Source organism: Phyllobates terribilis, unplaced genomic scaffold, assembly GCF_046119375.1.
Source record: "Phyllobates terribilis strain yellow unplaced genomic scaffold, ASM4611937v1 Scaffold_2__4_contigs__length_985480577, whole genome shotgun sequence".
In the NCBI taxonomy this organism is placed as follows: Eukaryota; Metazoa; Chordata; class Amphibia; order Anura; family Dendrobatidae; genus Phyllobates; species Phyllobates terribilis.
The window spans coordinates 391153626-391181341 of record NW_027362762.1 but is presented as its reverse complement, the minus strand read 5'-3'; the positions used below and the strand labels follow the sequence as shown (position 1 = coordinate 391181341).

Below are 27716 nucleotides of genomic sequence, written 5' to 3'. Positions count from 1 at the left end.
GTCAATGCTACACAGAGTTCTAGCAGCAGCACATCTCTACAACAACTGTTAAGAGGAGACTTTGTGCAGCAGGCCTTCATGGTAAAATAGCTGCGGGGAAACCACTGCTAAGGACAGGCAACAAGCAGAAGAGACTTGTTTGGACTAAAGAACACAAGGAATGGACATTAGACCAGTGGAAATCTGTGCTTTGGTCTGATGAGTCCAAATTTGAGATCTTTGGTTCCAACCACCGTGTCTTTGTGCGACGCAGAAAAGGTGAACGGATGGACTCTACATGCCTGGTTCCCACCGTGAAGCATGGAGGAGGAGGTGTGATGGTGTGGGGGTGCTTTGCTAGTGACACTGTTGGGGATTTATTCAAAATTGATGGCATACTGAACCAGCATGGCTACCACAGCATCTTGCAGCGGCATGCTATTCCATCCGGTTTGCGTTTAGTTGGACCATCATTTATTTTTCAACAGGACGATGACCCCAAACACACCTCCAGGCTGTTTAAGGGCTATTTGACGAAGAAGGAGAGTGATGGGGTCCTACGCCAGATGACCTGGCCTCCACAGTCACCAGACCTGAACCCAATCGAGATGGTTTGGGGTGAGCTGGACCGCAGAGTGAAGGCAAAAGGGCCAACAAGTGCTAAGCATCTCTGGGAACTCCTTCAAAATTGTTGGAAGACCATTTCCGGTGACTACCTCTTGAAGCTCATCAAGAGAATGCCAAGAGTGTGCAAAGCAGTCATCAAAGCAAAAGGTGGCTACTTTGAAGAACCTAGAATATAAGACATATTTTCAGTTGTTTCACACTTTTTTGTTAAGTATATAATTCCACATGTGTTAATTCATAGTTTTGATGCCTTCAGTGTGAATGTACAGTTTTCATAGTTATGAAAATACAGAAAAATCTTTAAATGAGAAGGTGTGTCCAAACTTTTGGTCTGTACTGTACCTCCCCTCGCATATAAAACCAATGACTCTGTCACAACACATACACATCAATATATAACACACACATCAGTATATAACACAGACATATTAGTCTATAACAAATACATCATTATATAACATACGCACATCAGTATATAACACATACATCAGTATATTAGTCTATGACACACAAACACACACATACTAGAGAATGTATTAGTCTCTCTCCACTGTTATTCCACAACCTTAGCAGGGTAAAAGACCTCTGGTCTCATGATGGTCACACCATGATGTCATCAAAGGTCCATCTTCACTTCTTACCTCGGAAACTGCACTAATAATGCAGGACTGGCATTACCAGTGCAGTTTCTGGCTTCTAAAGGCTGGAGGCTCTTTTGGTGATGGGCGCCTCGGGCAATTGCCTAGTTTTTTCCCCACAATCTGACACTGTCCCAGTGTGCAGACTTTTAACTTCGCTGATCAGATATTCTTCACAAATGACCAGGCAGCTTAAAAGGAAGACTTCATATACCCTATTATGGTATATGAAAAAGGGTTGCTATTATACATCACAATATACTGTTAAAACTGTAGCAATTACTCATCAATGACATAACAAGTGAAATATTTCTTTCTTCCTCACTTCACTTGATTACACAAAGGTCGAGTCCATATTGCATCCTGAATCCTTCCTGCGACATAATGGATGTGATGCAATTCCATAATTTCAGATCATGAACGATGATATATGGTTACGTAGAGATAATTAATGTTACCTGAATACAGTCATCCTCGTCACTGCTTAGCTTCAAGTCATCTTCTAATGTTCTATAAATGACAAAGTAAAAGAAAAATATTACAGATTGTTAAAAAGGCTTTTATTTAGTGTGAAGAATTGTAACAAGTAACCAGCAATTATGTTAGCCACAGTGTCAGACTATTAGCTTCATTATAAAAATACTATAGGACATCAGAGTTAGGCTAATTAGTATGTTATTACAGAGTCGCAGCACAATCCTTGTTGGTGTTTGACAAATTATAATTACCTGAGGAAACAAATCCAAGACCTAAAGTGGCTTCTGGGCAGGATATTACAGATCAAACAGCATTTAAGTACTGTAGAATGAGAGAGGCTTAATTAATTTTACAAACAGCTTTGTAGTTTCTATTATCCTTATAAGTAAATAGAAACTCTTGTCATTCAATAATTAATTCTATAATTAAAGAATGTTAGTAATATTATACGCAAATTGTGAGCTGGTATTTTAAGGCTATTTACACCTTTACACAGCATTTATTGTTTATTTCGTTCCTAAATACAAATGTAAGCAACTTTTTAAATAGACTTCTTTAAAAATACCTCCTATTTTGGTGGAAAAGTGTCCTTTATCTAACTGAGAATATCCATTCTCTCAGTTAGGCCAGGGACAGATAAGTGTATGAAAAATAATTTACCGTAAGTTTCATCCAGAAAACTCAGACGATTTTCAGCCATGTTCTTATTCATATGTCCATTTTTTATGTCCTTGTGATATTCGTGTGACATCCATTTTTAGACATCAACACTTTAAAATACATATGATCAAATACAGTCAATTAAAAAAATGTTTATCCCTTCAACACATAATTCTAGACTGTATGCTGTATTTTTTTAGCACCCACTGGGTTAGTCTATTCTCACCTAGGCTGACAGCTTCTCAATGTCCCTCCTGCTGCTGAGATCTTACAGTGCTCAGTACAAGCTGCAGCAATCAGTCAGTCTGAGTGGGTGGAGACTGAATACTTTTGGACTCATAAGCTATTTCATTCTTTAGCTGCAATCATAAAATTCTCATCTTAAGGACAATTTTTCACCAGGTTTTGCCACCTAATCTGAGAGCAGCATAATGTAGTCAAGAAATACCGATTACAGCGATGTGTCACTTACTGGGGTGCTAGCTATAATTATGATAAAATCATTGCTTTATTACTAGATTATTACTAGAGGACTAGTAAATCTGCTGCCATGTAGTCCTTCATATTCAAGAGCTCTGTATAACCTTGCCCCCATCACTGATTGGCAGCTTCGTGGATATGCACAGTGATTTTATCAAAACTACAGCTTGCAGCCCAGTAAGTGCTACATTACTGGAATCTGGGTCTCTGTCCCTATGACAAGCTACTCTCAGATGCGGTAGCAAAAACTTGGTGACAGATTCCTTTTAATATCAGGAAGTATTTACAGTGGCATGCTTTGTGGGCCTACACCATTTTCATTCTCAGAATGCTAGGCAACTGCTTAGTTGCTGCTGTTTTTTGGCACAAGGTTAGAGGAGGCTGGGTTTTTATAAAGCTGGGAAATTTGCATCACATGGCCTTTCCTAACCATGATAGTGAACAAGCCATAACCCTAACAGGCTGAAACCTTGGTCAAAGTTATCTGAGCGCACAAATCTCCAAGGGTTCCCAAACTTTTCCATCGGCCCATTTTCCTTTTTGTAATTTTTAAAATGCAAAAGATGACAATTTATATACACTGCTCAAAAAAAATAAACGGAACACTCAAATAACACATCCTAGATCTGAATGAATGACATATTCTCATTGAATACTTTGTTCTGTACAAAGTTGAATGTGCTGACAACAAAATCACACAAAAATCATCAATGGAAATCAAATTTATTAACCAATGGAGGCCTGGATTTGGAGTCATCCCCAAAATTAAAGCGGAAAAACACACTACAGGCTGATCCAACTTTGATGTAATGTCCTTAAAACAAGTCAAAATGAGGCTCAGTATTGTGTGTGGCCTCCAAGTGCCTGTATGACCTCCCTACAATGCCTGGACATGCTCCTGATGAGGTTGCAGATGGTCTCCTGTGGGATCTCCTCCCAGACCTGGACTAAAGCATCCGCCAACTCCTGGACAGTCTGTGGTGCAACGTGACGTTGGTGGATGGAGCGAGACATGATGTCCCAGATGTGCTCAATCGGATTCAGGTCTGGGGAACGGACGGGCCAGTCCATAGCTTCAATGCCTTCATCTTGCAGGAACTGCTGACACACTCCAGCCACATGAGGTCTGGCATTGTCCTGCATTAGGAGGAAACCAGAGCCAACCGCACCAGCATATGGTCTCACAAGGGGTCTGAGGATCTCATCTCGGTACCTAATGGCAGTCAAGCTACCTCTGGCGAGCACATGGAGGGCTGTGCGGCCCTCCAAAGAAATTCCACCCCACACCATTACTGACCCACTGCCAAACCGGTCATGCTGAAGGATGTTGCAGGCAGCAGATCGCTCTCCACAGCGTCTCCAGACTCTGTCACTTCTGTCACATGTGCTCAGTGTGAACCTGCTTTCATCTGTGAAGAGCACAGGGCGCTAGTGGCGACTTTGCCAATCCTGGTGTTCGGTGGCAAATGCCAAGCGTTCTGCACGGTGTTGGGCTGTGAGCACAACCCCCATCTGTCGACGTCGGGCCCTCATACCACCCTCATGGAGTCGGTTTCTAACCGTTTGTGCAGACACTTGCACATTTGTGGCCTGCTGGAGGTCATTTTGCAGGGCTCTGGCAGTGCTCCTCCTATTCCTCCTTGCACAAAGGCGGAGGTAGCGGTCCTGCTGCTGGGTTGTTGCCCTCCTACGGCCCCCTCCACGTCTCCTGGTGTACTGGCCTGTCTCCTGGTAGCGCCTCCAGCCTCTGGACACTACACTGACAGACACAGCAAACCTTCTTGCCACAGCTCACACTGATGTGCCATTTTGGATGAGCTGCACTACCTGAGCAACTTCTGTGGGCTGTAGAGTCTGTCTCATGCTACCACGAGTGTGAAAGCACAACCAACATTCAAAAGTGACCAAAACATCAGCCAGAAAGCATTGGTACTGAGATGTGGTCTGTGGTCCCCACCTGCAGACCAACTCCTTTATTGAGTGTGTCTTGATAATTGCCAATAATTTCCATCTATTGTCTATTCCATTTGCACAACAGCATGTGAAATTGATTGTCAATCAGTGTTGCTTCCTAAGTGGACAGTCTGATTTCACAGAAGTTTGATTGACTTGGAGTTATATTCTGTTGCTTAAGTGTTCCCTTTATTTTTTGAGCAGTGTATTTATTTTGCCTAAAATACAAAGGAAATGTGTCATCTTTAACTTTAGGCCTTTTAGAAATCAATTCATCTTAAACTTGCTTCACTGTTCCCAATAACAGTAATTTTGACCAGAGGTGCCAAAATTTTCACATGCCACTGTAAATGTTGAAATGACCCCAAAAGTTCTTTAGTGACCTTAAGGGGGGCACAATATGTGAACTAAATTAAAGATAAATAAAAACTACATAAAAAAATAAATAAAAAAGCTACAGATAATACCAATCTGTTACTAGCCCCACCCCTATGAAAAAAAAACAACACATTTCCGATGTATAAAAATATATTTTAGTTGTTCTTAGTGGTCAACAAAATAACCTAAAACATGGGAAAACTGAAACGTATTCCCAAAAGAATATAAAAAAGGGAGTATAAAAATAACTATAAAATAAATACAGTGGTGTGAAAAGATTTCTTATTCTTTTGCATATTTGTCACACTTAAATGTTTCGGATCATAAAACATATTTAAATATTAGCCAAAGATAACACAAGTAAACACAAAATTGAGTTTATAAATTAATGTCTTTATTATTAAAAAAGTTGGCCACTACTTTGACATTGATGCCATCAATGTATGATCAGCCGGGGTCCCGCACGTGGCACCCCCGTCGTTCAGCTGCTATCAGTGCTGGCGGCAGCGGCCGCCAGCCGGAAGTCCTTACCTGTGGTGCTTGGCCATCCATCTGTAGTGGCCGCCACTTGTAACCGCACATCCGCCTCCCAGTCAATTGAATGGGAGGCGGAAATGCACTTAGAAGCAGCGGCCACTACAACTTGATGGCCAAGCACCGCAGATAAGGACTTCTGGCCGGCGGCTGCCCGGCACCGATAACAGCTGATCAGGGGGGTGCCGTGTGCGGGACCCCGGCCGATCATACATTGATGCTCTATCCTACGGATAGGGCATCAATGTCAAAGTAGTGGACAACCCCTTTAAGGGAAAAATAAATCCAAAAATCCTAAAGGAAATTGTCCGGCCATCTGTTCGTGACCTCAAGCTGAAGCACACTTGGGTTATGCAACAGGACAATGATCCAAAACACACTAGCAAGTCCAGCTCTGAATTGCTTAAAAAAAATAAAATTAAGACTTTGGAGTGGCCTAGACATTAATCCGATTGAGATGCTGTGGCATGACCTTAAAAAGGCGGTTCATGTTTGGAAACCCTCCAATTTGGCTGAATTACAACAATTTTGCAAAGATAAGTAGGCCAAAATTCCTCAAGATCGTTGTAAAAGACTCATTGCCAGGTATCGTAAATGCTTGACTGCAGTTGTTGCTGCTAAGGGTGGCCCAACCAGTTATTAGATTAAGGGGGCAATCATTTTTTCACACATGGCCCTGTAAGTTTGGATTTCTTTTTCCCTTAGGTTAAGTGCACATGACGCGCCCCCTGGGACATATTCCTTTTTGAGGGGAATACCCGGCACCGGATCAGATGGGGGGGGTTGTAGTCTCCGAGCGGCTGTGACCCGGTCCCGTGCCCAGGGCGTCAAGCTCAGTGTTATGTGGCAGCTTTACAGATGTTACTAAAGTTCTTTTGTGTCGACTACGCCACCCGTTGTGATGCGGTCACTGTGGCCGCCGCTGCTGCAGGGTCCGCTGAGGCTGATGGTGGGTGCGCAGCTTGGTGGGATAACCCCCAACGGGAGGGGTATAGCCTCAGAGGGGACAGGCGCAGAGGATGGGGGTTGTGGTGGTGCGGTGCAGCCGGCAATGAAGACAGACTCGGGTTGTGCAGTTAAGGGTGTTTACTTACTGCAGATGTTGTACTGGTCACTCCAACTGCTAGTGACCACCCGAGCCGTGCTGCGTCCACCAGGTCCTGGATCCAGCCAACCCCCAAACAAGTCCGGAGCGTGGCCCTGAGCTCTCCCTCTGTCCTTTCTTCAGCCGTCCCCACCAGGGATTCACCTAGGTCCAGCTCCCTCGGGCCTTCTTTTGGGACACCCTTGGCCCTGGGTTCCCTGACCCTTCATGTGGTTTGCCTTCAGGGTGAATGTGGTGGGTGACCGTGGCAAACGCTGCCCACGATCTCCGGTCTCTGGCTGGGGATTGTTTTTGCCCCCACCAGCTTGGGTTCCGGTACCCTGATGCTGACTCCTCACCCGGTGTTCTAATTTGGGTTCTTGGGTCCCTTCAGTCTTCCCCCTCTGGGTCTTTCTCTGCTCCACTCTCTCTCTCTCCAGGGCTGCTGTTTCCTGCTCTCTGCATCCGACTTGTCCTCTGCAGCTGACTGACTCTCTGCGTCTGACCCTGACTCTAGTTGGTGCCCACCTTATATATCCCTCTATGTGTGAGCTCAGGTGACCAGCACCCAATGAGCTCCTATCACTACCCAGACTGCTCCCCCTATCTGCCCCTACACTACATGGGATGTACCACCCCCCTCCCACTCCAGCCAGGAACAGGCTCGGTTGTACCTGCACATTTCTAAGTGGGAGTACCGTCGGCCTGCTCCTCTGAAATGGGATGTATGTAGTGCATGCAGTCTATCTGAGCTCAGTTCCACACTCCATCCTTACCCGGGAGTGGAATATCACACCTCTGGGTTGAGGTGCAATACCCCTGTAGCAGCCGAATCCTCAGGGTGCTACATTCCCCCCTGGTAAACCACAGCACGTCCTCGGGCTGTAAGACATAAAACACCAAAACATACAAAATTTTTCATATAAACATAATAAAACATATAAAACATTCTATATATAAAACTTTTTTATATAAACATTCTCGTAGACTTCTCTTGTCTCTGGTTCCTCCTCCGGACACTGTGCAACGTGTGTCCGGGAAAAGTGCGACAGTCTCTTAGAAAATCTGGTTTTCTATAAAACCGGTAGGGGGCGCTTTAGGACGCGCAACTATATACAGGGAAGTTGGAAGTTGGCCGCTCTCAGTCCTCGGCCAGGTAGAGGGAAGGGAATGGCTGCTCACAGTCCTCAGCCTGTAGGATGAAGGGGTCAACGGGTAAACAGTTCACTGGTCCCCACGGGGACTATTTTAGCAGCAGCAACAGTTCCAGTTTCAGTTCCTTTATACCCCGATTGGTTAACTATTTACATCACTTCTCGACCGCACTCAACGGCGTCTTCCTCCTGCTCTTTCTTGATATGGTGTTGCTTCAGACCCGTCCGGGTCCTCTGGCTCCTCCTCTCCGTACCGCAACTCCTCCTCCGTCAAGCGGTGTACGTGGAGGGCGTAAGGTCCTTTGGCACACTTGTGCCGGGTGAAAGTGACCTCGTCTCCGACGTAGAGGTCACGGCCTTTGTGACCTTCCGGCAGGTGGGACTCGACGTCTCTGCGAGTCACAAAAACGTCACCGCGGTTGTTACGGTCCCGAATAAAGCCCCACCCATGCTGCGGGTTGAACTTTATCACTGTCCCGATGGTGCGGGGACAATGCGCTGCACGGGGGTTCCTCCTAGTCCGGCTCTTCTGCTCCGCGCTCCGGATTTGGGCCCGTTGTTCTCTGACCCGCCTCTCCTCCCGTTCTCTCGTAAACTCTGCTAGCTGCTGACGACAACACTCAGTCCGCTCAGCGGCGACTGCCCGAGTTTCCTGAGTGAACCCCATTAGATCTTCTCCGGTGGGGTCCCACTCAAACTGTGCGTCTTCCAAAGGAGGCGAGACCCGAGTCACGGGCTTCGGAGCCGGGATCAGGGGCTCACACAAGGGCCCTAGTCTTTGTTGCCGCTCCAGCTCATGGTATCCTTCGGGCCAGATGAAGGGTCGCCCGTCCGGCCATGTGAGCTGGCTGAAGAGGTCCTCCCCCAGGTGTGGCACCCTTGGTATTGCGGGCGCGGGCGCGGTGGTGGTGGCGCCCGGGTTGCCCAGGCCTTGCGGCCAGGCCTGGGGCACCTGGAAGGTGAAGGGCACCGTTAGGACGGCGGCGCCCTGGGCTACCTGGCCTTGCGGCCAGGCCGGAGGCTCCGCGGAGGTAGGGGGCGCTGTTGGTGGTGCGGCGCCCGGGGGTACTAGGCCTTGCGACCAGGCTGGTGGTAATTCCTGCTTTGTCACGCTCCGGATCGAGGCGCGTGACGTCACAGGCGTCGCTGCGGCGGCTTCCGGTCGGGGCCTAGTCCATAGCGGTGACATGGCGGCTACGGGCACAGCAGGGGGACTTTCGGGCTCTGCGACGGGGAGCTGGGGCAGGTAAGCGGTGTCACGGCTTGGGGTATAGGCGTCCCCTTTACCTGCCTCCATGCGTTCGGCTCCCTCCTCGGCGCCGTCTCCGGCCTTGGGTCCTCCCGCGCCATCCTCAGAGGCGGTCTGCTTCCTCTTCCAGGGTGGCGTGCTCCGTTGACTGGTCTCTGGTTGCTGGGCCATCTCCCGGCTCCACTCCGCCAGTATCTCACGCTGTACCCGGGCCATCCTCCTTGCGAGGCCCTCCAGGGCAGTTTGTGCACACTCCCGGTCTCGGGGGAGCTGCGCTAGGATCTCCGCTAGACCTAGCGGGGTTGTGGACTCTAGCAGGCTCCTGACCATCGGGTCGGTGCTGCTCTGCTCTGTTTCCGGCAGGCTCCTGGCCAGCGGGCCGGTGCTGCTCTGCCCTCCTTCCTCGGTCTCTAGCAGACTCCTGGCCAGCGGGCCGGTGCTGTTCTGCTTTCTCTCCATCTCCGGGTGAGCTCCTCCGCTACTCCTTGTTAGACCTCTTGCCTCCGGGTCCGCTCGCTCCAGACTGCTCCAAGCGACACCCATCTTTTCTCTTCTCTTTCGTCTCCTCCCACTTCGAGGGCGGTCCCGGGGCAACTCGGTGACTGTCAGCTCCAGGGGGAGTTCTTTCACGCTGACAGACACCTCCAGCATCACAGTCTCTGTTGGTGGGGGCGGTTTCCACTTTTGGCGCCATTTTCTGTCCTGGCCCACGATGGGAGGTGGCCTCTTGCCCTCCTTTGGCACGCCCATAATGGCGTCCGCTGCTCTTCCAAGGCGGGAAATCTGCGGTTTTGGCGGGAATCGCTTCCCAGTGGCGGGAAACTCGGCAGATGGCGGGAACAAGCTGGAAATGGCGGACAATCGGCGGGAAACGACTGGTGATGGAGTCCGATGGCGTGGACCCTCCGGAACCGGCGGGAGACTTCTTTCTGAGGTAAACTTGCACTTTGCTTCAGGCACGCAGTACCCGGGTGTTACGGGCACGTAATCCTGCCGACTACGCCAAAGTTGACGCGCCCCCTGGGACATATTCCTTTTTGAGGGGAATACCCGGCACCGGATCAGATGGGGGGGGTTGTAGTCTCCGAGCGGCTGTGACCCGGTCCCGTGCCCAGGGCGTCAAGCTCAGTGTTATGTGGCAGCTTTACAGATGTTACTAAAGTTCTTTTGTGTCGACTACGCCACCCGTTGTGATGCGGTCACTGTGGCCGCCGCTGCTGCAGGGTCCGCTGAGGCTGATGGTGGGTGCGCAGCTTGGTGGGATAACCCCCAACGGGAGGGGTATAGCCTCAGAGGGGACAGGCGCAGAGGATGGGGGTTGTGGTGGTGCGGTGCAGCCGGCAATGAAGACAGACTCGGGTTGTGCAGTTAAGGGTGTTTACTTACTGCAGATGTTGTACTGGTCACTCCAACTGCTAGTGACCACCCGAGCCGTGCTGCGTCCACCAGGTCCTGGATCCAGCCAACCCCCAAACAAGTCCGGAGCGTGGCCCTGAGCTCTCCCTCTGTCCTTTCTTCAGCCGTCCCCACCAGGGATTCACCTAGGTCCAGCTCCCTCGGGCCTTCTTTTGGGACACCCTTGGCCCTGGGTTCCCTGACCCTTCATGTGGTTTGCCTTCAGGGTGAATGTGGTGGGTGACCGTGGCAAACGCTGCCCACGATCTCCGGTCTCTGGCTGGGGATTGTTTTTGCCCCCACCAGCTTGGGTTCCGGTACCCTGATGCTGACTCCTCACCCGGTGTTCTAATTTGGGTTCTTGGGTCCCTTCAGTCTTCCCCCTCTGGGTCTTTCTCTGCTCCACTCTCTCTCTCTCCAGGGCTGCTGTTTCCTGCTCTCTGCATCCGACTTGTCCTCTGCAGCTGACTGACTCTCTGCGTCTGACCCTGACTCTAGTTGGTGCCCACCTTATATATCCCTCTATGTGTGAGCTCAGGTGACCAGCACCCAATGAGCTCCTATCACTACCCAGACTGCTCCCCCTATCTGCCCCTACACTACATGGGATGTACCACCCCCCTCCCACTCCAGCCAGGAACAGGCTCGGTTGTACCTGCACATTTCTAAGTGGGAGTACCGTCGGCCTGCTCCTCTGAAATGGGATGTATGTAGTGCATGCAGTCTATCTGAGCTCAGTTCCACACTCCATCCTTACCCGGGAGTGGAATATCACACCTCTGGGTTGAGGTGCAATACCCCTGTAGCAGCCGAATCCTCAGGGTGCTACACACACTGTACGTTTTTGATGCGTTTTCACTGCGTTTTTCCCACACGGAAATGCACCAAAAATGCTAGGTAATCCTTGTGCCAGCTAATGCAATGCCAATCCTGATGTGCTGTGCACATAATGCGAAAATTTCCACTCAGGATTGTCATTGCGTTAAAATATGCAGCATGTCCATTCTTTGCAGCGTTTCTGCAGCGCAAAAACGCTCAAAGAATGATACTCGGGCTGGGGAAGAAGACTACTTCTCCCATCATCCGACCACCGCTCCCGCTGATAACAGCGAGAGCGGCGCGGCTAAGGGGAGCAGTAGTCTCCTCAGCCGAGCGCGGTGAAAAAAAAAGAGTAAAAATCTATTTAAAATAAAAAACACCTTTTATCCTCACCTGTCCGGCGTCCTCCGGTGTCCCGCCATCCTACTAATGTCCCCCAGAGACGCGATCATCCTGGCGGCCGGCGGTACACTAATGGGAGCGCACTCGCTCATGGCAGTGTACATTGCTGCTGCCAGCTGAGGTCACGTGATTTCATCAGCTGAAGATTAGCTGAGAGTTCCGGGACCTCAGTTTATGGCACCCGTGCTGTATGGGAATATTCTCACGAATGTTCCCACACAGTACTGATGCAGTATGAGGTCACTAGAGCTTATCAGCTGATCTTCAGCTGATGAACTCACCTGACCTCAGCCTGCAGCAGAGCAATGTACACTGACAGGAGTGATTTTACACTCCTGTTAGTCTATAGTGCTCTCTTCTACAGCAGTCCCATCAGTGATTGATGTGGCTGCTGTAGAAGTGACCCGGATCACCGAGGGACAATCTGGATTACGTCATGACGGCGGACAGGTGAGGGATATAGTTGTTTTTTTTATTTTTGTATTTTTTCAGGAGACGAGGGTGTCTGGGATTGAGAGAACAATAAAAAAATTATTGTCCGCCGTAGAAAAAGAAGGCGAAAGAAACAGAGAGAGCACAGATCTAAATGTAGCTGCTTTGCTAAGATGGGTGCATACAAATCAATATTGTATTCACCTATCTATGGATCTTGCAGTCTTGCATATCGATCCTTAAAGATCACAATAGTGAGTTTTCCTTCGCTGCTGGTCTGCTGCACGTTCCTGGTAGCTATTGAGAACCCCTTCAGAGTTGTCATAGGAATGTAATGGACATTGATTTCTCTCCAGGCTAAATGCGGTCCCAATAATCGATAATACAGGTAAATATAGGCAAATATTATTTCCTGTACAATTTTTATTTATTATTCACCATACAATGCGTTTTGACATAAAATAGTCATTATATGCTGTGGATCCGCATGTATTGATAACAAAAGTGCGGCATTAGAAAACAGCGTTTTGGATGCAGCGAAAATACGATGCGTCCAAAGCGCTGCTTGTTGCTGTTCGTGAGGACGTAGAGGCTAATGAAACAGCTGCTATTAATAGCCAGGGAACATGTTTGCCTAATGACACCTTCCTAGGCTAAAAATAGCAGATCTCAGCTGCCCCAGAAATGACTTAAATGGAAATGCTAATGAGATTGGGTGTATGTGATTGGCTGACACCTAGCCATTTTGTTTGGTGATGACAAGGTGTTAATCAGACCCTTTCATTACTAAAAGCTAATTAAAGCAAAATAAAAAGTTAAATAAACACACACAGAGTAAACACTTTATTTGAAATACAACAGACACATGCTTTAATCATTTAAATTAACCAATATACTCACCCTAGGTCTGACGGTAATCCATGGGTTGAAGCAATGTCCACGTTTCTTTTTTGAAACATCTTTATTTAGCTCCAAAAAGCATTCATTGATGTCCAAAAACGCATAAAAAAAAACGCATCAAAAAACGCATCAAAATCGCGGCAAAATGCATGTTTTTTCTGCAGCATTTTTCTCACCAAGAGATGCAGAAACGCTGCAGAAATTTCTGCATTCAAATACTGAACGTGCGCACATAGACTTAATAATAAAGACCTTCATTTAAAAACTGCATTTTGTGATTACTTGTGTTATCTTTGTCTAATATTAATTTGTTTTGTGATCTGAAACATTTAATTGTGACAAACATGCAAAAGAATAAGAAATCAGGAAGGGGGCAAACACTTTTACACACCATTGAAGATAAAAATTAAACCCCATGTATCACTAAAAAAGATGCAAAAATGATTTGGATATCAAAATGAGAACTTTTTACAACTGTTTTTTCTCGCATGTACGGAAAAAAAGAAAAATGTGCCTGGTAAGAAATGGGGGTAAATGGTCAGTCCTGAACTAGTTAATTAAGGCTGCAATGTGTTCTAAATTCCTAACTTCCTTGGTTTTTGTATATAAAGCAAAAGGGAAGGTGGGAGGTCTGTTTCCACCATCTTGCAACAAGACATCGGGCTACTGTTAAGATGTCTAAAAGCAATTTTGTAGCATGTTTATGTAACGAGGTGGCAGTCGTGGGCGAGTCTACTGAGCAACCTTCAGCGAGCACCCCGACACCTCGCACATGAATAAACGGATAGAGTCAGTGCTTTTAAATAAAACCAACTTTACTGACAGATTGCAGTGTACAGGCAGGTGCAGCAGATATTCTCAGGCCCAGGTCTTATGCAGGGACAATAAGCCGTTTCTCTACCTTCCGACTCGGTTTATCACAGAAGGCAGACTTTCACCTTCAGCACACCCTCTGTCCTGGTTGCCGCTTGTCCTTTGGAAGCTGTGCTACTCTGATAAGGCTCCTATCCCTTTTCCACAGTCCTTGTTCTCTCTCGCTGTGCTACTCGGATATAGATATATATATGTACATCCCTTTTTCACAGCCTCTGTTCGGTCCTCAGCTCCTGCTGAGGGCTGTCGGCACTCTCTCTCTCTCCCGCGCACCTTCTAACCCTGGCCTGGGTCTATGGCTGCCGGACTCTGCTTAGTGCCTAGTCTCTGTCCTCGGATCCGCGCACCTTCCTATATTAAACCTATAAGTAACCCATCAGACATTAGATCATATGAATGCTCATATATAAACATAGAACACAGCATTATGTGCATTAAGATGGAAGAGGCACATGACTGTCCCGGTCACCCTCTTACATTTACATATGGGAAACAGTGTCAATTTCAAGAGGTATAGTAAAGGGTCACTGGAAATTTCCCAATCAAGGACTTTGAATTCACCCTAGGATGGCTTAATGCTCTGATGAATTGCTGAAAAATTGTGGAGAAAGTTCCCACAGATCTATTATATCTCTAACAAAGTCTGTATTTACCCTGGGTTCTGAATTCCTTTGGAGGTATTTGATCTTTGTTCTGTATTTATTTTGGGGTCTGGGATATGGTTTTTTTTAAGAGGGGGGCTGGAGTCTGTATTGATTTGGGGGCCTGTATTTTGAGGAATCGTCAGGAACTTATAATTAGGACTGAACTGAGGTCTGTATTTTGTGGTAAAGGGTCCACAATCACTTTGGGGTTTGGACTGCTGTCTGAATTTATTTAAGGTCCAGTTTGGATCTGATTTTCTTTTAAAATCTGAGTCTGAATACACTCTGTATTCACTTTGGGGAGTTATGAAGAGGTCATGTGCATGTCTCCCAAAATTATGGATGGTTAAACAGGGACACTCTTGTTTGTATGTTAAAGATCAATTTTCCCTGGCACATGTGTAAAGTGCTGCAGAGCGGCACTCATGACCAACTGGTGCTGCTGTCCCATCACACTCTGGCACTTTACAGGAAAATTGTGTGGGTCCTGGCTGGGTGTTGATGTTGGAGTTATGTGGGCTTTGAGACTTCCGTGCAAACATGGGTATTTTACTGAACTTAATAAGGGTTACATATAAGGAATAGCGAGTACAGAGTCTTAAGCACATTTCATTCACAGCAGAAATCTTTTCACAGACATCGTTTCCTTCCGCTGTAGTCTACTCCTGAACCGATATAGCACACTGTTTCGCCCTACTTCGTTACAGCCTAGCTTGCCGCCAAAGTACAGTTCAGCGACTTTCTCTACACCCACTCAGCTCCACGTCCTATCACTACGAACGCCCTGGATCCACCGCTCGGGACCCTCACTAGCCCCACAGTCTCAGTCCTCTTTAGGTCCGTACCTTTGGCGTTTATCAAGCTCAGGGTTTCTTGTGACACGTCGTCCTATCCAAGGACCCCTTTAAGGTGGAAGGCCACTTTGTCTTTTCTGTCAGTTCCCGTCTCCTTCTAGCTGTGGATCACCCTTTGGCGGCACTGCACACTTGTTGCTCTCCAACTTCTCACTCACTCACTCTATTCAGGAAGTCATCTGCCTTCCCTAGGCTACCCCCCCTCTCACTGTGGGCTGTTCCCAAACATTAACTGTATTATAACTCTCCCTGCCAGCTACCTGTGGCTGGGCAGGCTACATCTTCATACTAACAATGTAAAACATCTTTATACACTAAGCCTATTACACTTATAATGCTTATCCTATACTATAAAATCCTGTACTGTACATTGCTTACATTACTACATACATCACATTGGCAAACATCTTACACTTCACATAACACAATATGTACACAAGACGCAGGACATTCAGATTACACTTCACATTGTACACAGCACTGATGTCATCAAGGGGGACCAGGGCAATATGTCCATCTCCCTACATATGTATACATTTGAATAGTTTTAATTTAAACAAAACACAAATATCATCAAACATAGATATTTTTTATTTAAATTGCACCAAATCATGAAATAATATGCAATATGAGTCTAATAAACAGTAAGGAAGCAGATACTTTGGGGATCAATAAAGTAAATTATATTAAAGGCATTTTCCCCTACTTTAAAACGTATTGGGTATGGGCTTAGGGTGGGAAATAGAAAAACAAACTGTACTCACCTCCCACTCCGCTGTACTGGCTACTGTGTTCCCCCCAAATCTTGTCACACAACGGCTGCAGCCATCAGTGGCTGTTGATTGACTACAGCCTTCACATTCACAATAGGAAAGCCCTAACAGGGCCAGATATACAAAACATTCTAATTAAGGCACTAATGGTGAGCATCCTTTTAACAGGAATCTAGCAGCAGGATTTTGCTATTGAATCTGAGAGCTGCATGGTGTAGGGGCAGAGACCCTGATCCAGCGATGCGTCACTTACTGGATTGCTTTGCATACTTTTGATATAATCCCTGTTTTCTTTGCTGCAGATGTAGCAATTGTCAGAATGTTGAGCTGTGTATAACCATACCCACATCACTGATTAGAGGCTTTTTGTGTACACTGTACATTGTCAGCAAGCTGCCAATCAGTGGTGGGAGCTGGGTTACACAAATTAATTGGACTACCTGGTACATGACACCTAGTCCGGCAGTGATAATCTCTTGCCGATAAAAACACTGTTTTATTGAAATTACAGCATGCAGACTAAAAAGTGACACATAGCTGGAATCAAGCTCTCTGCCCTTACATTAGACTTTTCTCAGATTAAATAACAAAACCTGCTGACAGATTCCCTTTACGGGTGCTATATAATAAATGAATCCCAATAATTGCGGTGGAAAACAAAATTAACAGTCGCACCGACCTGGGTGGAAACCTCAGATCCAGTTCTCAGGTATTCATAGTACTCAAAGTAACATATACGAGTAATATGTGATTTCTTTAGTGCGCTCACTATATTTTGTTGTTAATAAAAGTTAAGTTTAAACTCTGCAAATTGTAATTTTCATTGATGCATAAATGATAAACTCACTAGACTACATAATTTGGTCTCTGAGGAACAGCTAATCAGTGCTAGCTTTCTCCAAGCTACTCAACTCCCTCCATGGAAAGAGGACTTTAAAATCACCTAGCTTTTCTTGTTAGTCATGCACACCTGTGGAGGCAATTTTTACAGAAATTATTATAAACTGTGCAATCTCTGGTTTAGCAACATAACTGACTAATTTTGTACTTATTTTTAGGTTATACAGAGTACTAGAAGAAATGAAATGTAAATTGAGCAGTATGTTCAGTTTTGGGATGGCTTTTGACGACAAATGGCGAGACCCAATCATCACCTTTGTCAGTGCGGAGAGGCATCAGTAGTAAAACGCTTAAAGAGGTTGTCCACTACTTTAACATTGATGGCCTATCCTTAGGATAGCTCATCAATGTCTGATCGGTGTGCGGGTGTGGCCTAAGGATAGGCCATAAATGGTAAAGTAGTGGACAACCTCCAAAATGTGAGGGAGATCTAGGAACCTGCCTATCAATCTCTTTTTGGCACGCTACAGTGATCTGCGGGAAAGGGTAGCTGGCAAGTTTTCTTTACGGAAATATCTTTAAAAATTCTCCACAGAACCTATTTTGTTGGCAAGTAGTGATGAGCGAGCGTGCTCGTTTAACCCTTTCACCGAGCACGCTCGGGTGTTTACCAAGTATCTTCGGCATTATGTTCGAGTCCCTGCGTCTGCATGATTTACAGCTGTAAGACAGCCTCAACACATGTGAGGATTTCCTAACAAACAAGCAATCCCTACATGTGTTCAGGCTGTCTTAGAGCTGTAAATAATGCAGATGCAGGGACTCGAATATAATATACGAGCACGCCGAAGATACTGAGTAAGCACCCGAGCGTGCTTGGTGAAAGGATTAAACGAGCATGCTCGCTCATCACTATTGGCACGAAAATTTATAGAATGTTCCATTTCAGGGCGTGCGATGCTTTAGGCTTGACGTACCATATTGGGTGGACACTTTCTTTTGATGGCTCATTGATGCTCCTGTATTGTGAATGTCATCAACAATATACCCCAGAAGAAGTCTTGTGTCTGTCTCCTTAGAGAGAAACCTTCTACATACGCAGTTTAATTTACTTCATTTAATTTTGCCAGCGGCAGGAATTCATATTTTGTACAAATGGAAATCTCCTGATCTCAACAATAAAATGGTAATCTCTTCTATCAACAAGATTACGATATATGACAAGATAAATGTGACTATAATGGACGCAATGGTTAAATATTGAATGATATGACAGCTCTGGATATTAACCCATTGTCCTGCATACTCTTCTAATCAAGCAATTTGGACTGCCATCATCTTAAACCGGGATTGTTGCTTTGACTTAAAGGGGTTGTCCACCTTTGGGGACATTTTTATTACTTAAATACTTGCAGTTAAGGCTAAAAATAATTTTTTTCAATTGGGTTTCATTAAAAATGTTGCACCGTTGGCCTTCAATGGTCTCTGTGTTGCAGTGTCTATTGCTGGCTACAGAATGCGGTAATGGGGTTGGCCACATTATCTTTAAAGTAACAGATGTATAATTTTTGGATCACTTACTATTATATAGTAATGGCAAGTTCTTCTGCTCTTGTTACTGCAGCTTTCCTTAGACTGCACAGTCCATAAAATGGCTTTTGGTGGAGGAGCATGTGACCAGACCTGTCCAAGGCTTCATCCATAGTAAAACACCGCACATGGAAAAGGGGCTTTCTATTGGGGTAAACTAATGGGCTGGTCTGGTCACATGCTTCTCCATCGGCAGCCATTTTGAGAACATGACAACATTTTGAGAACACCTTTTATGGTTGTATAGTAAATGCACAAAATATCATATCCCAAGACATCTGTTAAAATAAAGATACACTGGCCAACCCCTTAAAGTACTATGCTTTTCTGTAATTTTTCACTCCTGATTGGGATCTTATTTATGTACTTTTCATTAAAATACAGAATAGAGCAATCCAACAATTGTTTTATTTCTAGTTTTTATGTTTAAATGTTTTTCTTTTTTATTCTCTATGTCAATGGCATCTTGACATGTTATACAATATGTTAGCTATATTTCTCTAGAGATTCCTCTGGAAATCGACCCATTTGAAAATAGCATGAAGCATTTCATAAATACTTTATTTTTGGCACTTTCATAGAAATAACTGGAGACAGACGTCCATGCAAGGCCACCTCTTCATTCCATGACACTGTGTGCCAGGGCCAAGCTCTCAACATAGTCGGTCCCAGAGGTGGGACCTGCATTTATCGGACAAATATAGCATATTTTACTGATATTCAATAACTGTCCCAAACAGGACAAGCCTTTTAACCCCTTCTTGATGCAGCCAATTTTTTTGTGTTGGGCTTTCCTTTTTTACTGCCCTTCTTCAAAAGGCTTTTTTCCCTGCTATCAATCTAGCTGTATAAGGGCTTTTTTGTTGAGATGCAGTTTAGAATGACACCATTAAATTAACCATACAATGAACTGGAAAATGAAAAAAAGGCCAAGTGAGGTGCAATTGTCAAAAAACTGCAAACTCACCATTGTGTTTTGTTTTTATAGCATTCATTATGTGTTAAAAATGTCTTTGTAAAAACAAAAATTAGGAACGTTTGTGATGCCATTTTCTGAGACCTGTAACTTTTTTATTTTTCTGTCAAGCAAGCTGTTTGAGGGCTTGAATTTTGCGTAACAACCTGACATTTTAATTAATAGGGTTTTGTAGTATAATTAATGTTTTCTTCACTTATTATAATAATTATATTATTTTTTGTGAATGTTCAACAATTTAAAAAGGTCAATTTTGGTGTCTTGGAAGAGCCAGAATTGCCATTACAACTGTCAGAAATTGACAGCAGTATTTAAAGGGAACCTGTCATGTAAAAAACACTGTTGATCTGCAGATATGTTGTTAATCCATAGATTAATAACGTTCTGAAGTCGTGCAACCACCACACTGAGAGCCCCACTGCGGGAAGGAAATTAACTTTATTCCTCCCAGCAGTCTCGGTCTTTCAGTCATAGGGGAGTGGCCTGCACGGCTTCAGTCACTGCTCAGTGCATAGTGAGTGGCGGCTGAAACCACGCCTCAGCACTGACTGTCAGTCGGCTCTAATGCTATGGTCTGAAAGGCGACTGAAGCCGTGCTGGTTGCAACCCTATATACTGAGGCTGCCAGGAGGAATAAAGTTAATTTCCGCCCGACAGAGGGGCTCTCAGTGTATTCTCTGGGCAGCTTCAGGACACTATTAACCTACAGATTAATGCTATATCTGCAGGTTAATAACGTTTTTTTTACATGACAGGTTCCCTTTAAGGAATTGCAAGTGAAGTAGAAAGGTCTCGGCACTCACGTATATATAATCAATCCGTTTATTCCACATGTAGAAGAACTACAACAAAACATTTCAGCCCCTTACAGGCTTTTGACAAAAGCCACGTGCACCACCAACAAGGACTACTGAGTGCCGACTGTTTCTTTATATCTACATTGTCCCTTCAAGGAATTAACAGCATCGTTCAGATGACTGCTGTTAGAGGCTCAAGTCTTGTGACATTTCCATAAACCTGACATACACCGTACATGTACGTCAGGTGTTGGGAAGTACATAAGGAGCAAGCTAGTGCTTCAAATAGTCACTTTTGTTTCAACAAACTTTACATCAATCCACAGTACAAGAAAACTTTGTAATATATTTTCTTAGAGAAATATGCTTCGTTCTCCATTTATCAGCCGCCTCTTCTCCTTCCACCTGCCATCTCCTCCCACCTGCCTCCTGAACTCATCATTTGCAATGGAAAATTGCTAATCTCTGCCTCGATCAAGACAAGAGAGACTGTCAGCTCACTGAGGAAACAGATTGCATTGCCCACTGAATACATCATCGCTGATGGTCTCCATCAACTAGCTCAGAGATAACTGACAAATAAAGACAGAGGTATGCCGAACTTGCATAGTAGGCTGCAACCTCAGTATAACTTAAAGGATGGCTGTTGCTTGGTGATTTCAAGCCAGTGTATAAGCACGAACATGACACAATCTCTTTATCCCCAGTAACAAAAGAAATTCACTATGAATAGATATTTAGATTAAATGTTATTGCATCAACTTATTTAAAATTTCTGCAAATCTCCTTCAAAACTCAAGCCCACTATTGGCCACAAGATAGCAAGACCACTTCTCTGTCAATCTCTCACTGAGGGATACTTAAGCTGACTGCGCTTCTGGCACACATCTTCAGCAGGTTTACAAACACATTCATAGTAAAGGTCTCACAATCCAGATGGCAACTTCTTAGTTGTGAACTTTGTTAGTTCTTAGTTAGTGTCCATATATTTCACAATCGCCACTCCTTACCATCCTCACAACGCCTCTCAGTTGATATGGCACAGTGGCTCTTTGTATGGGATCACACACTCTCAATTTACAGACAGTGTAGCTCATAACCAATCCACATGAACCATTACAACTGACCCAGAAAGGAGGGAAGCCAGCCATTAAATGACTTCTATCCCAGTCCCAGTTTCACTCAGACAACAGCTTAACACCTGGCTGACCCTCTCTCAAGCCTGCAGATGGAAAATCTGATGAAAAGTGCAGGACACAAGTCATATAATGACTAGTAATAGTATTATTCATAATGCACTCTCACACAATAGATTATTCTGAGAAGTCACCGGAAGTGACAGGTACCTTTTAAGGCCTTTTTTTAAGTCATTTTATTTAAAATTTCTTCATAATGAATGTTACAAACATACAACAATAATATATAAATCTTGTTACAAGCGTCAGTAAATATCCATTCTACAACAATGTTGCAGATATTGTATCGTTCGTACATTTGACAAAAGGTTACTGCAATAGAGTAAAATATTTTAATATATAGGACATTGCACTCATCTGAGGCATCAGAATTATGTGAATGTAGCAGAGATCAGAGTACACATTAATTCAATTCAAGAGTACACTCTTCTTGATCCATTCAACATCAGGAATCTCATCCCGTGTATTTAGAAACCTGGAACATATAAACGTAGTGTGTAAGTGAGGAAGTCAGTGCGTTGGGAGATAGATACGTATGTTAAAGGTGAATTGCACCATTTTCCCAAGATTTTATGGAGCTTTTGAGGACACACCTTATTCCAATAAACTATATTTTCATATGTTATGTTATTAACCAACTTTCTCCATTGAGTGATGGTGGGAGATCTCACCCCCTTCCATCTCAATGCTACTGCCTTCCTGCAAAGAATGTAGTTTCACAGAGAAATATTTTATCATAATGGGGCCAAATCCCTCATCTACAATACCCAAAACACAGAGTTCTAGACCACAATCAATTGAAGCCCTAATTATCTGTGTGAATGTGGAAATCACTTCATTCCAATATCTCCTTATTATGGTGCATTAGGATGCCAGAAATCCATGTCCAGTTCCCCACACCTGTCACAACTATTTGAAGATAATCTACCAAACCGATATAAATTTGAGGTTAGCAAAGACTGGTGAAAGGTATATAATTGTAATGGCTTATTATTTGCTGCTTGGGGCACTACAATATGAGCTTCTAAGGAATCATTCCATTGTTCTTCAGTTATTGAAAGAATCAATTGATACCATTTGTCCTCAACAGGGAGTTGAGTACATACAATTTTAGAGTTTAGGAGAAATATATAAAGCGTGGATATCACACCCAAGGCTCACTGGGTAACAATTAACCCTATCAGTGGATATCTTGATATATGCATCCTAGAAGGAGGAAACTGGTGCATTATTGCATGCCTCAATTGAAGATATCTATAGAAAGCTCTATGAGGAACATAATACCTTGTATGGATTTGGATAAATGACAATTTCTCCTACCTAATGTTAAAAACATACTGCAAACGGATGACAATGTATGCTGTCAGCAATTTTTCACAGACCCAGACTTTAAAGGAAATTTGTCAGTAGGATCAACCCTCCTAAGCCATCTATATGGGCATACAGGTCATAGAAAGTATACTAAAGTGATACATTGATACCTGCAATCCAATGTCTTATTCCAGAGAAATCCAACTTTTTTCTTAATATGTAAATGAGATGTTAATATCTACGGCTGGACACAGATCTTCCTGAGAATCTGCCTTCAAAAATAATTTTAAATTAAATTAAAGGGGGCATTAGCAGTGTGAGCCATGTAGATCAGGACTGGAGACTGTCAGTCATTACACGTCTCACACTAGTATACCCCCTTACATTTACAATAAGCTCTAGAGGCAGATTCTCAGGAAGATCTATATCCGGCCCATAGATCTTAAAAGTTAATTTACATATTGAGAAAAACGTGATATAACAAGACATTGGATCCAGATATCAAAGTATAGTTATATTCAACATTTTATGATCTGCATGCCCATATAGACTCTTAAGATTGTTGATCCTGCTGACAGATTCTTTTTAATGTGTAACTTTGATCAGTGACTCAGATAAAAAAAATTGTCATGTCTCTGATTCTTCAATGGACACAGCCTGTAAAAAAAAACCAATGCAGTCCATAAAAACACCCAATGTCATGTAAACAGCTGCGTAAATTCCAATGTGTATGTGTTCTATTCATGAAAATCACAGATAGAACATGTACGTGAAAAAAATACATCTGAATGAGACCTAAGAATGAGGTGATTTTTATTTAATCTCAGCATTCTGAAAACAGTATCTTACTTTATTGTCTTTTCACAGATGTATGAAGGCTTGTTTATTTGTGGGTACTTTGGTGTGACTATAATTTATTAATTGACTGATTGATTAAATTGAATAACTCTTTCTGGGGAAATGGAAAACAAAAAACAGCAATTCTGCCATAACTTATTTATGTTTAAATTTAGTACCCCAATAATACATGAAAAACAGCTATAAATACTCTGGTCCTTTATTCTATGTGTCAGTAAAAATATGACAATAAAAAATTAAAGGAGTATTCTCAAGCTGTCTCTTGAGCTGTTCATAGCTATGCAGTCTCCTTACAGTTTCCTTCCTGGTTTCTAGCAGAGCAGACACTCCATCTTGAGTGACAGCTCTGATAAGCAGAGCTGTTGTATTAATAGAAAATAAAGCTCAGCCAAAGTTCTGCTGTAATGCATTAAGCTATCAGTTGTTTGTTCTAGAGTGTGTGCATTGTTATCAATGTATTTACACATAGGGATAACAGGGCATTTAAACAAGCACACAGTTCTGGACAGCAGAGGAGAGCAGTGATTAGCAGACCTGCTCTGAAAGCTGCTGGGCTAGTGAATTATAACTGCATCTCTTCAGAAGATGAGAGGGACCAGAAGAGAGGTGAGCAGCTAACTGCTGTATATAAATCAATGAGCTGAAGAGAACTGACTGGTATATTAAGAGTTAACCCAAATCCAATAATGTAATTACGGCACACTCTCAGTCAGGGTCTGGAGGCCAAGCTCCATGGAAATGAGCTGTACACTATAAGGCTGTGTGCCCACGATGCGGATTTAATGCATTTCCGCGGCGGAATTTCTGTTGCGGAAAAGCATTAAAATCGCTTGGTAAGAGGTCTGGGATGTATCCCAATGATAATCCGCATGTGCTGTGCACATGCTGCGGAAATATCCGCTGCAGATTATCATTGCAGAAAAATCCACAGCACAACCAATATGGACGCGATTTTGTGGCGAAATCGCACCCATTGACTTGCATTGAACCGCATAATACCGCATGTATACATGCGGATGTTATGCGGTTCTATGCGCGGATGGTACCTCGGTCTGAAGAAGAGCAGACTCTCCTCCAACCATGGTACCTGCAAGTTAAAAAAGAATATAAAATAAAAAAAATATATATATATTTATAGTCGCCTCTCCGGCGGCCCCCGGTCTCCTCCCGGCCGCATGCTCTCTCCTTGGCATCCCGCGGTGTACTGGGAGGACTTGCGGTGACGTCATATAGTCAGCTGATGGTAACGCGACCGCTGACGCTAGCGATCAGGTGATGGTTGCGTGACCATCAGCTGACTAAATAACATCACCGCAGGTCCTGCCAGTACACCGTGGGACGCTAAGGAGTGAGGACGCTGCCGGGAGGAGACCGGGGGCCGCGGGAGAGGTGAATATAAGGTTTTTTATTTCTTTTTACTTTTTTTAATTCTTTTTCTTTACTTTAAATGCAGCATTTGAAGTAGAAATTTCCTCTAAGTTGGTCACACAATATAAATCCATGCCAGTTGCATGCATAAACGCATGTAAAAGCGCTTGAAAAACGCTGAAAAAACGCATGTAAAATCCGCATGCGTTTTTCTGCCAAGGAGATGCAGAAATGCTCAGGAAATTTCTGCTTCAAATCTGCATCGTGGGCACATAGCCTAAAAGATAAAAACTCTTATAGCAAAACCATGACAGTAGATACAAAAAGCAAGTCAATTGCAAACTTGCTTATTTTCATGTTGTCTAACTAATTAAAGTATTTTTAGAACATGAGAATCCTCCTTTAATATAGTTTTTATATTTGACTTTTTTTGAACAAGAGAAAACCCTATTTACAAAAAACTGTCACCATAATTTGAGAGCAATTTTTTTTCCACGGTCGGCAGAATTGTATGGCACCTTGCTTTTTTGTTTTTAAAGACAAGATTTAGTTTTCTTCGTACCATTTTGGGGTACTGTATGGGTCACTCAGAATTTTTTTATTTCATTGTTTTGTGATGCAGTATGAATAAAAAAAACAGCACAGTGCTCAATGATTGGTATAATTGACAAGTTAACTTTATTCTGCAGTTCTGTATGATTACGGCAATACCAAATTTACAGCTTTTCCTATATTTTACTACTTTTAATAGAATTAACTTTTTTTGGGTAGGAAGAGTTTTTTGATCACTTGTTTCTTTTTTAGGTCAGTAGCGTTATAAAACCATCAATTCTGACATTGTTTTTCTTTTTATTATGCAGAATAAGTAACAAGTAGCCTCTTCTGATTAGTAGTTCCGACACGTCAGTGTTGCAGTGTGACGCACACATGGCGTTGTACTGGACCTACTAATCAGAAGAGACAATGGGGATACCAGTGGAGGTTCGCAGGGCTCCAGATGTGCAACTAAGGACTACCGACATGGCTGTTGAACCAAGATCCTGTGAATCATTTTGCACAACCTTTAAGTTAGATTTGAGAAATTTTTGTGAGTGAAAGATCAGTACAGGGAGACAAAACATAACTGAAAAGTGGAAACAGAGAGATTTTACTCTAATAAGATATATTACAAAGCTTATTATCTTCACTTGTACTGTCAATTTATTTAAGAAAAAGTGCAGTTACAATTTAAGAATAATCGTCTAAGATTGCCTAGGTGATAAGCAATTACACAAATTTCTGCATTTTGTCAGTTAGAAACTCAGGCAATAAATAATATAGTGTATAGTATATAAACGTGCATATGCCTTAGTACCATACTTTACTCATAAATTAAGAAATCACTTGGACACTCTTGTTGAAGGGAACCATAAGGCTACGTTTCCAAAATGAGTATTTGAAGAGTTTTTGATGTAGCAGAATATCTGCAGCATTTCTGCACTTATTATGTAAATTAGGTTACTTGTGTTTTTTTCAATATGATTTTTATTGGGTTTTTTTTACAATATTTTTGCCACAGTTTTTGTTTCTTTTTGGCATATCATGCTTTAAGTAAAGTTGCTTTATTTTTGATACTTCCTTGTGTTTGGCTTTGACAAAACTTTATTAACAGTCGAATGCGGATTACATGCGTTATAGTGCATTTCCGCAGCAGATAAGCATGAAAAATCCAAATGCATTTTTTAATTATGGATTTTCTGCATCTAATACAAGTGTATGGGGAAAATCTGCACATAAAACTCAGCGTACCCAAAAGAGAAATTGTCATGTTTCAGATTTGAAACACGCACCGCAGGTCAGTTTACCCTGTGTAAAAAAAAAAAAAATCACAGTGTGCATGAGATTTCTAGAAATTCCATCCACTGTACAGGAACTGTAAGACGCTTGTTTTTTTGTGCTGCAAAAATGCACAACATCAAAAATTCACTAAATACTAATTATGGGAGCTTAAATGGGTTGTCCGGTCCAAAAGGAAAAGTTTGCAGTTACTCTGTGTAACTGCAGACTTATGAGTCCCCCCAGGACACACACTTTGCGCTGGTTGGATTTGCCGGTTTCTGAATCGGAACCGACTGATACACACGTGGTCAAAATTGTTGGTACCCCTCGTTTAATGAAAGAAAAACCCACAATGGTCACAGAAATAACTTGAATCTGACAAAAGTAATAATAAATTAAAAATCTATGAAAATGAACAAAAGAAAGTCAGACATTGCTTTTCAACCCTGCTTCCACAGAATTAAAAAAAAAATTAAACTCATGAAATAGGCCTGGACAGAAATGATGGTACCCCTGAAAATAATGTGACAAAAGGGACATGTTAAATCAAGTTGTGTCCACTAATTAGCATCACAGGTGTCTAAAATCTTGTAATCAGTCAGTGGGCCTGTATATAGGGCTGCAGATACTCACTGTGCTGTTTGGTGACATGGTGTG

At 43.5% G+C, this 27716-nt stretch overlaps 1 protein-coding gene across 5 annotated transcripts in view; it reads right to left on the bottom strand.

Annotated features, from left to right (window-relative positions):
- The window catches only part of AFF3 (ALF transcription elongation factor 3), a 563963-nt gene that overhangs the window by 144308 nt on the left and 391939 nt on the right, over window positions 1-27716 (bottom strand). For all 5 annotated transcript variants that reach the window (XM_073664860.1, XM_073664861.1, XM_073664864.1 and 2 more), the window contains one exon: window positions 1703-1754. In XM_073664860.1, the coding sequence (XP_073520961.1) occupies window positions 1703-1754 (52 nt within the window). The remainder of the gene's footprint in view (window positions 1-1702; window positions 1755-27716) is intronic.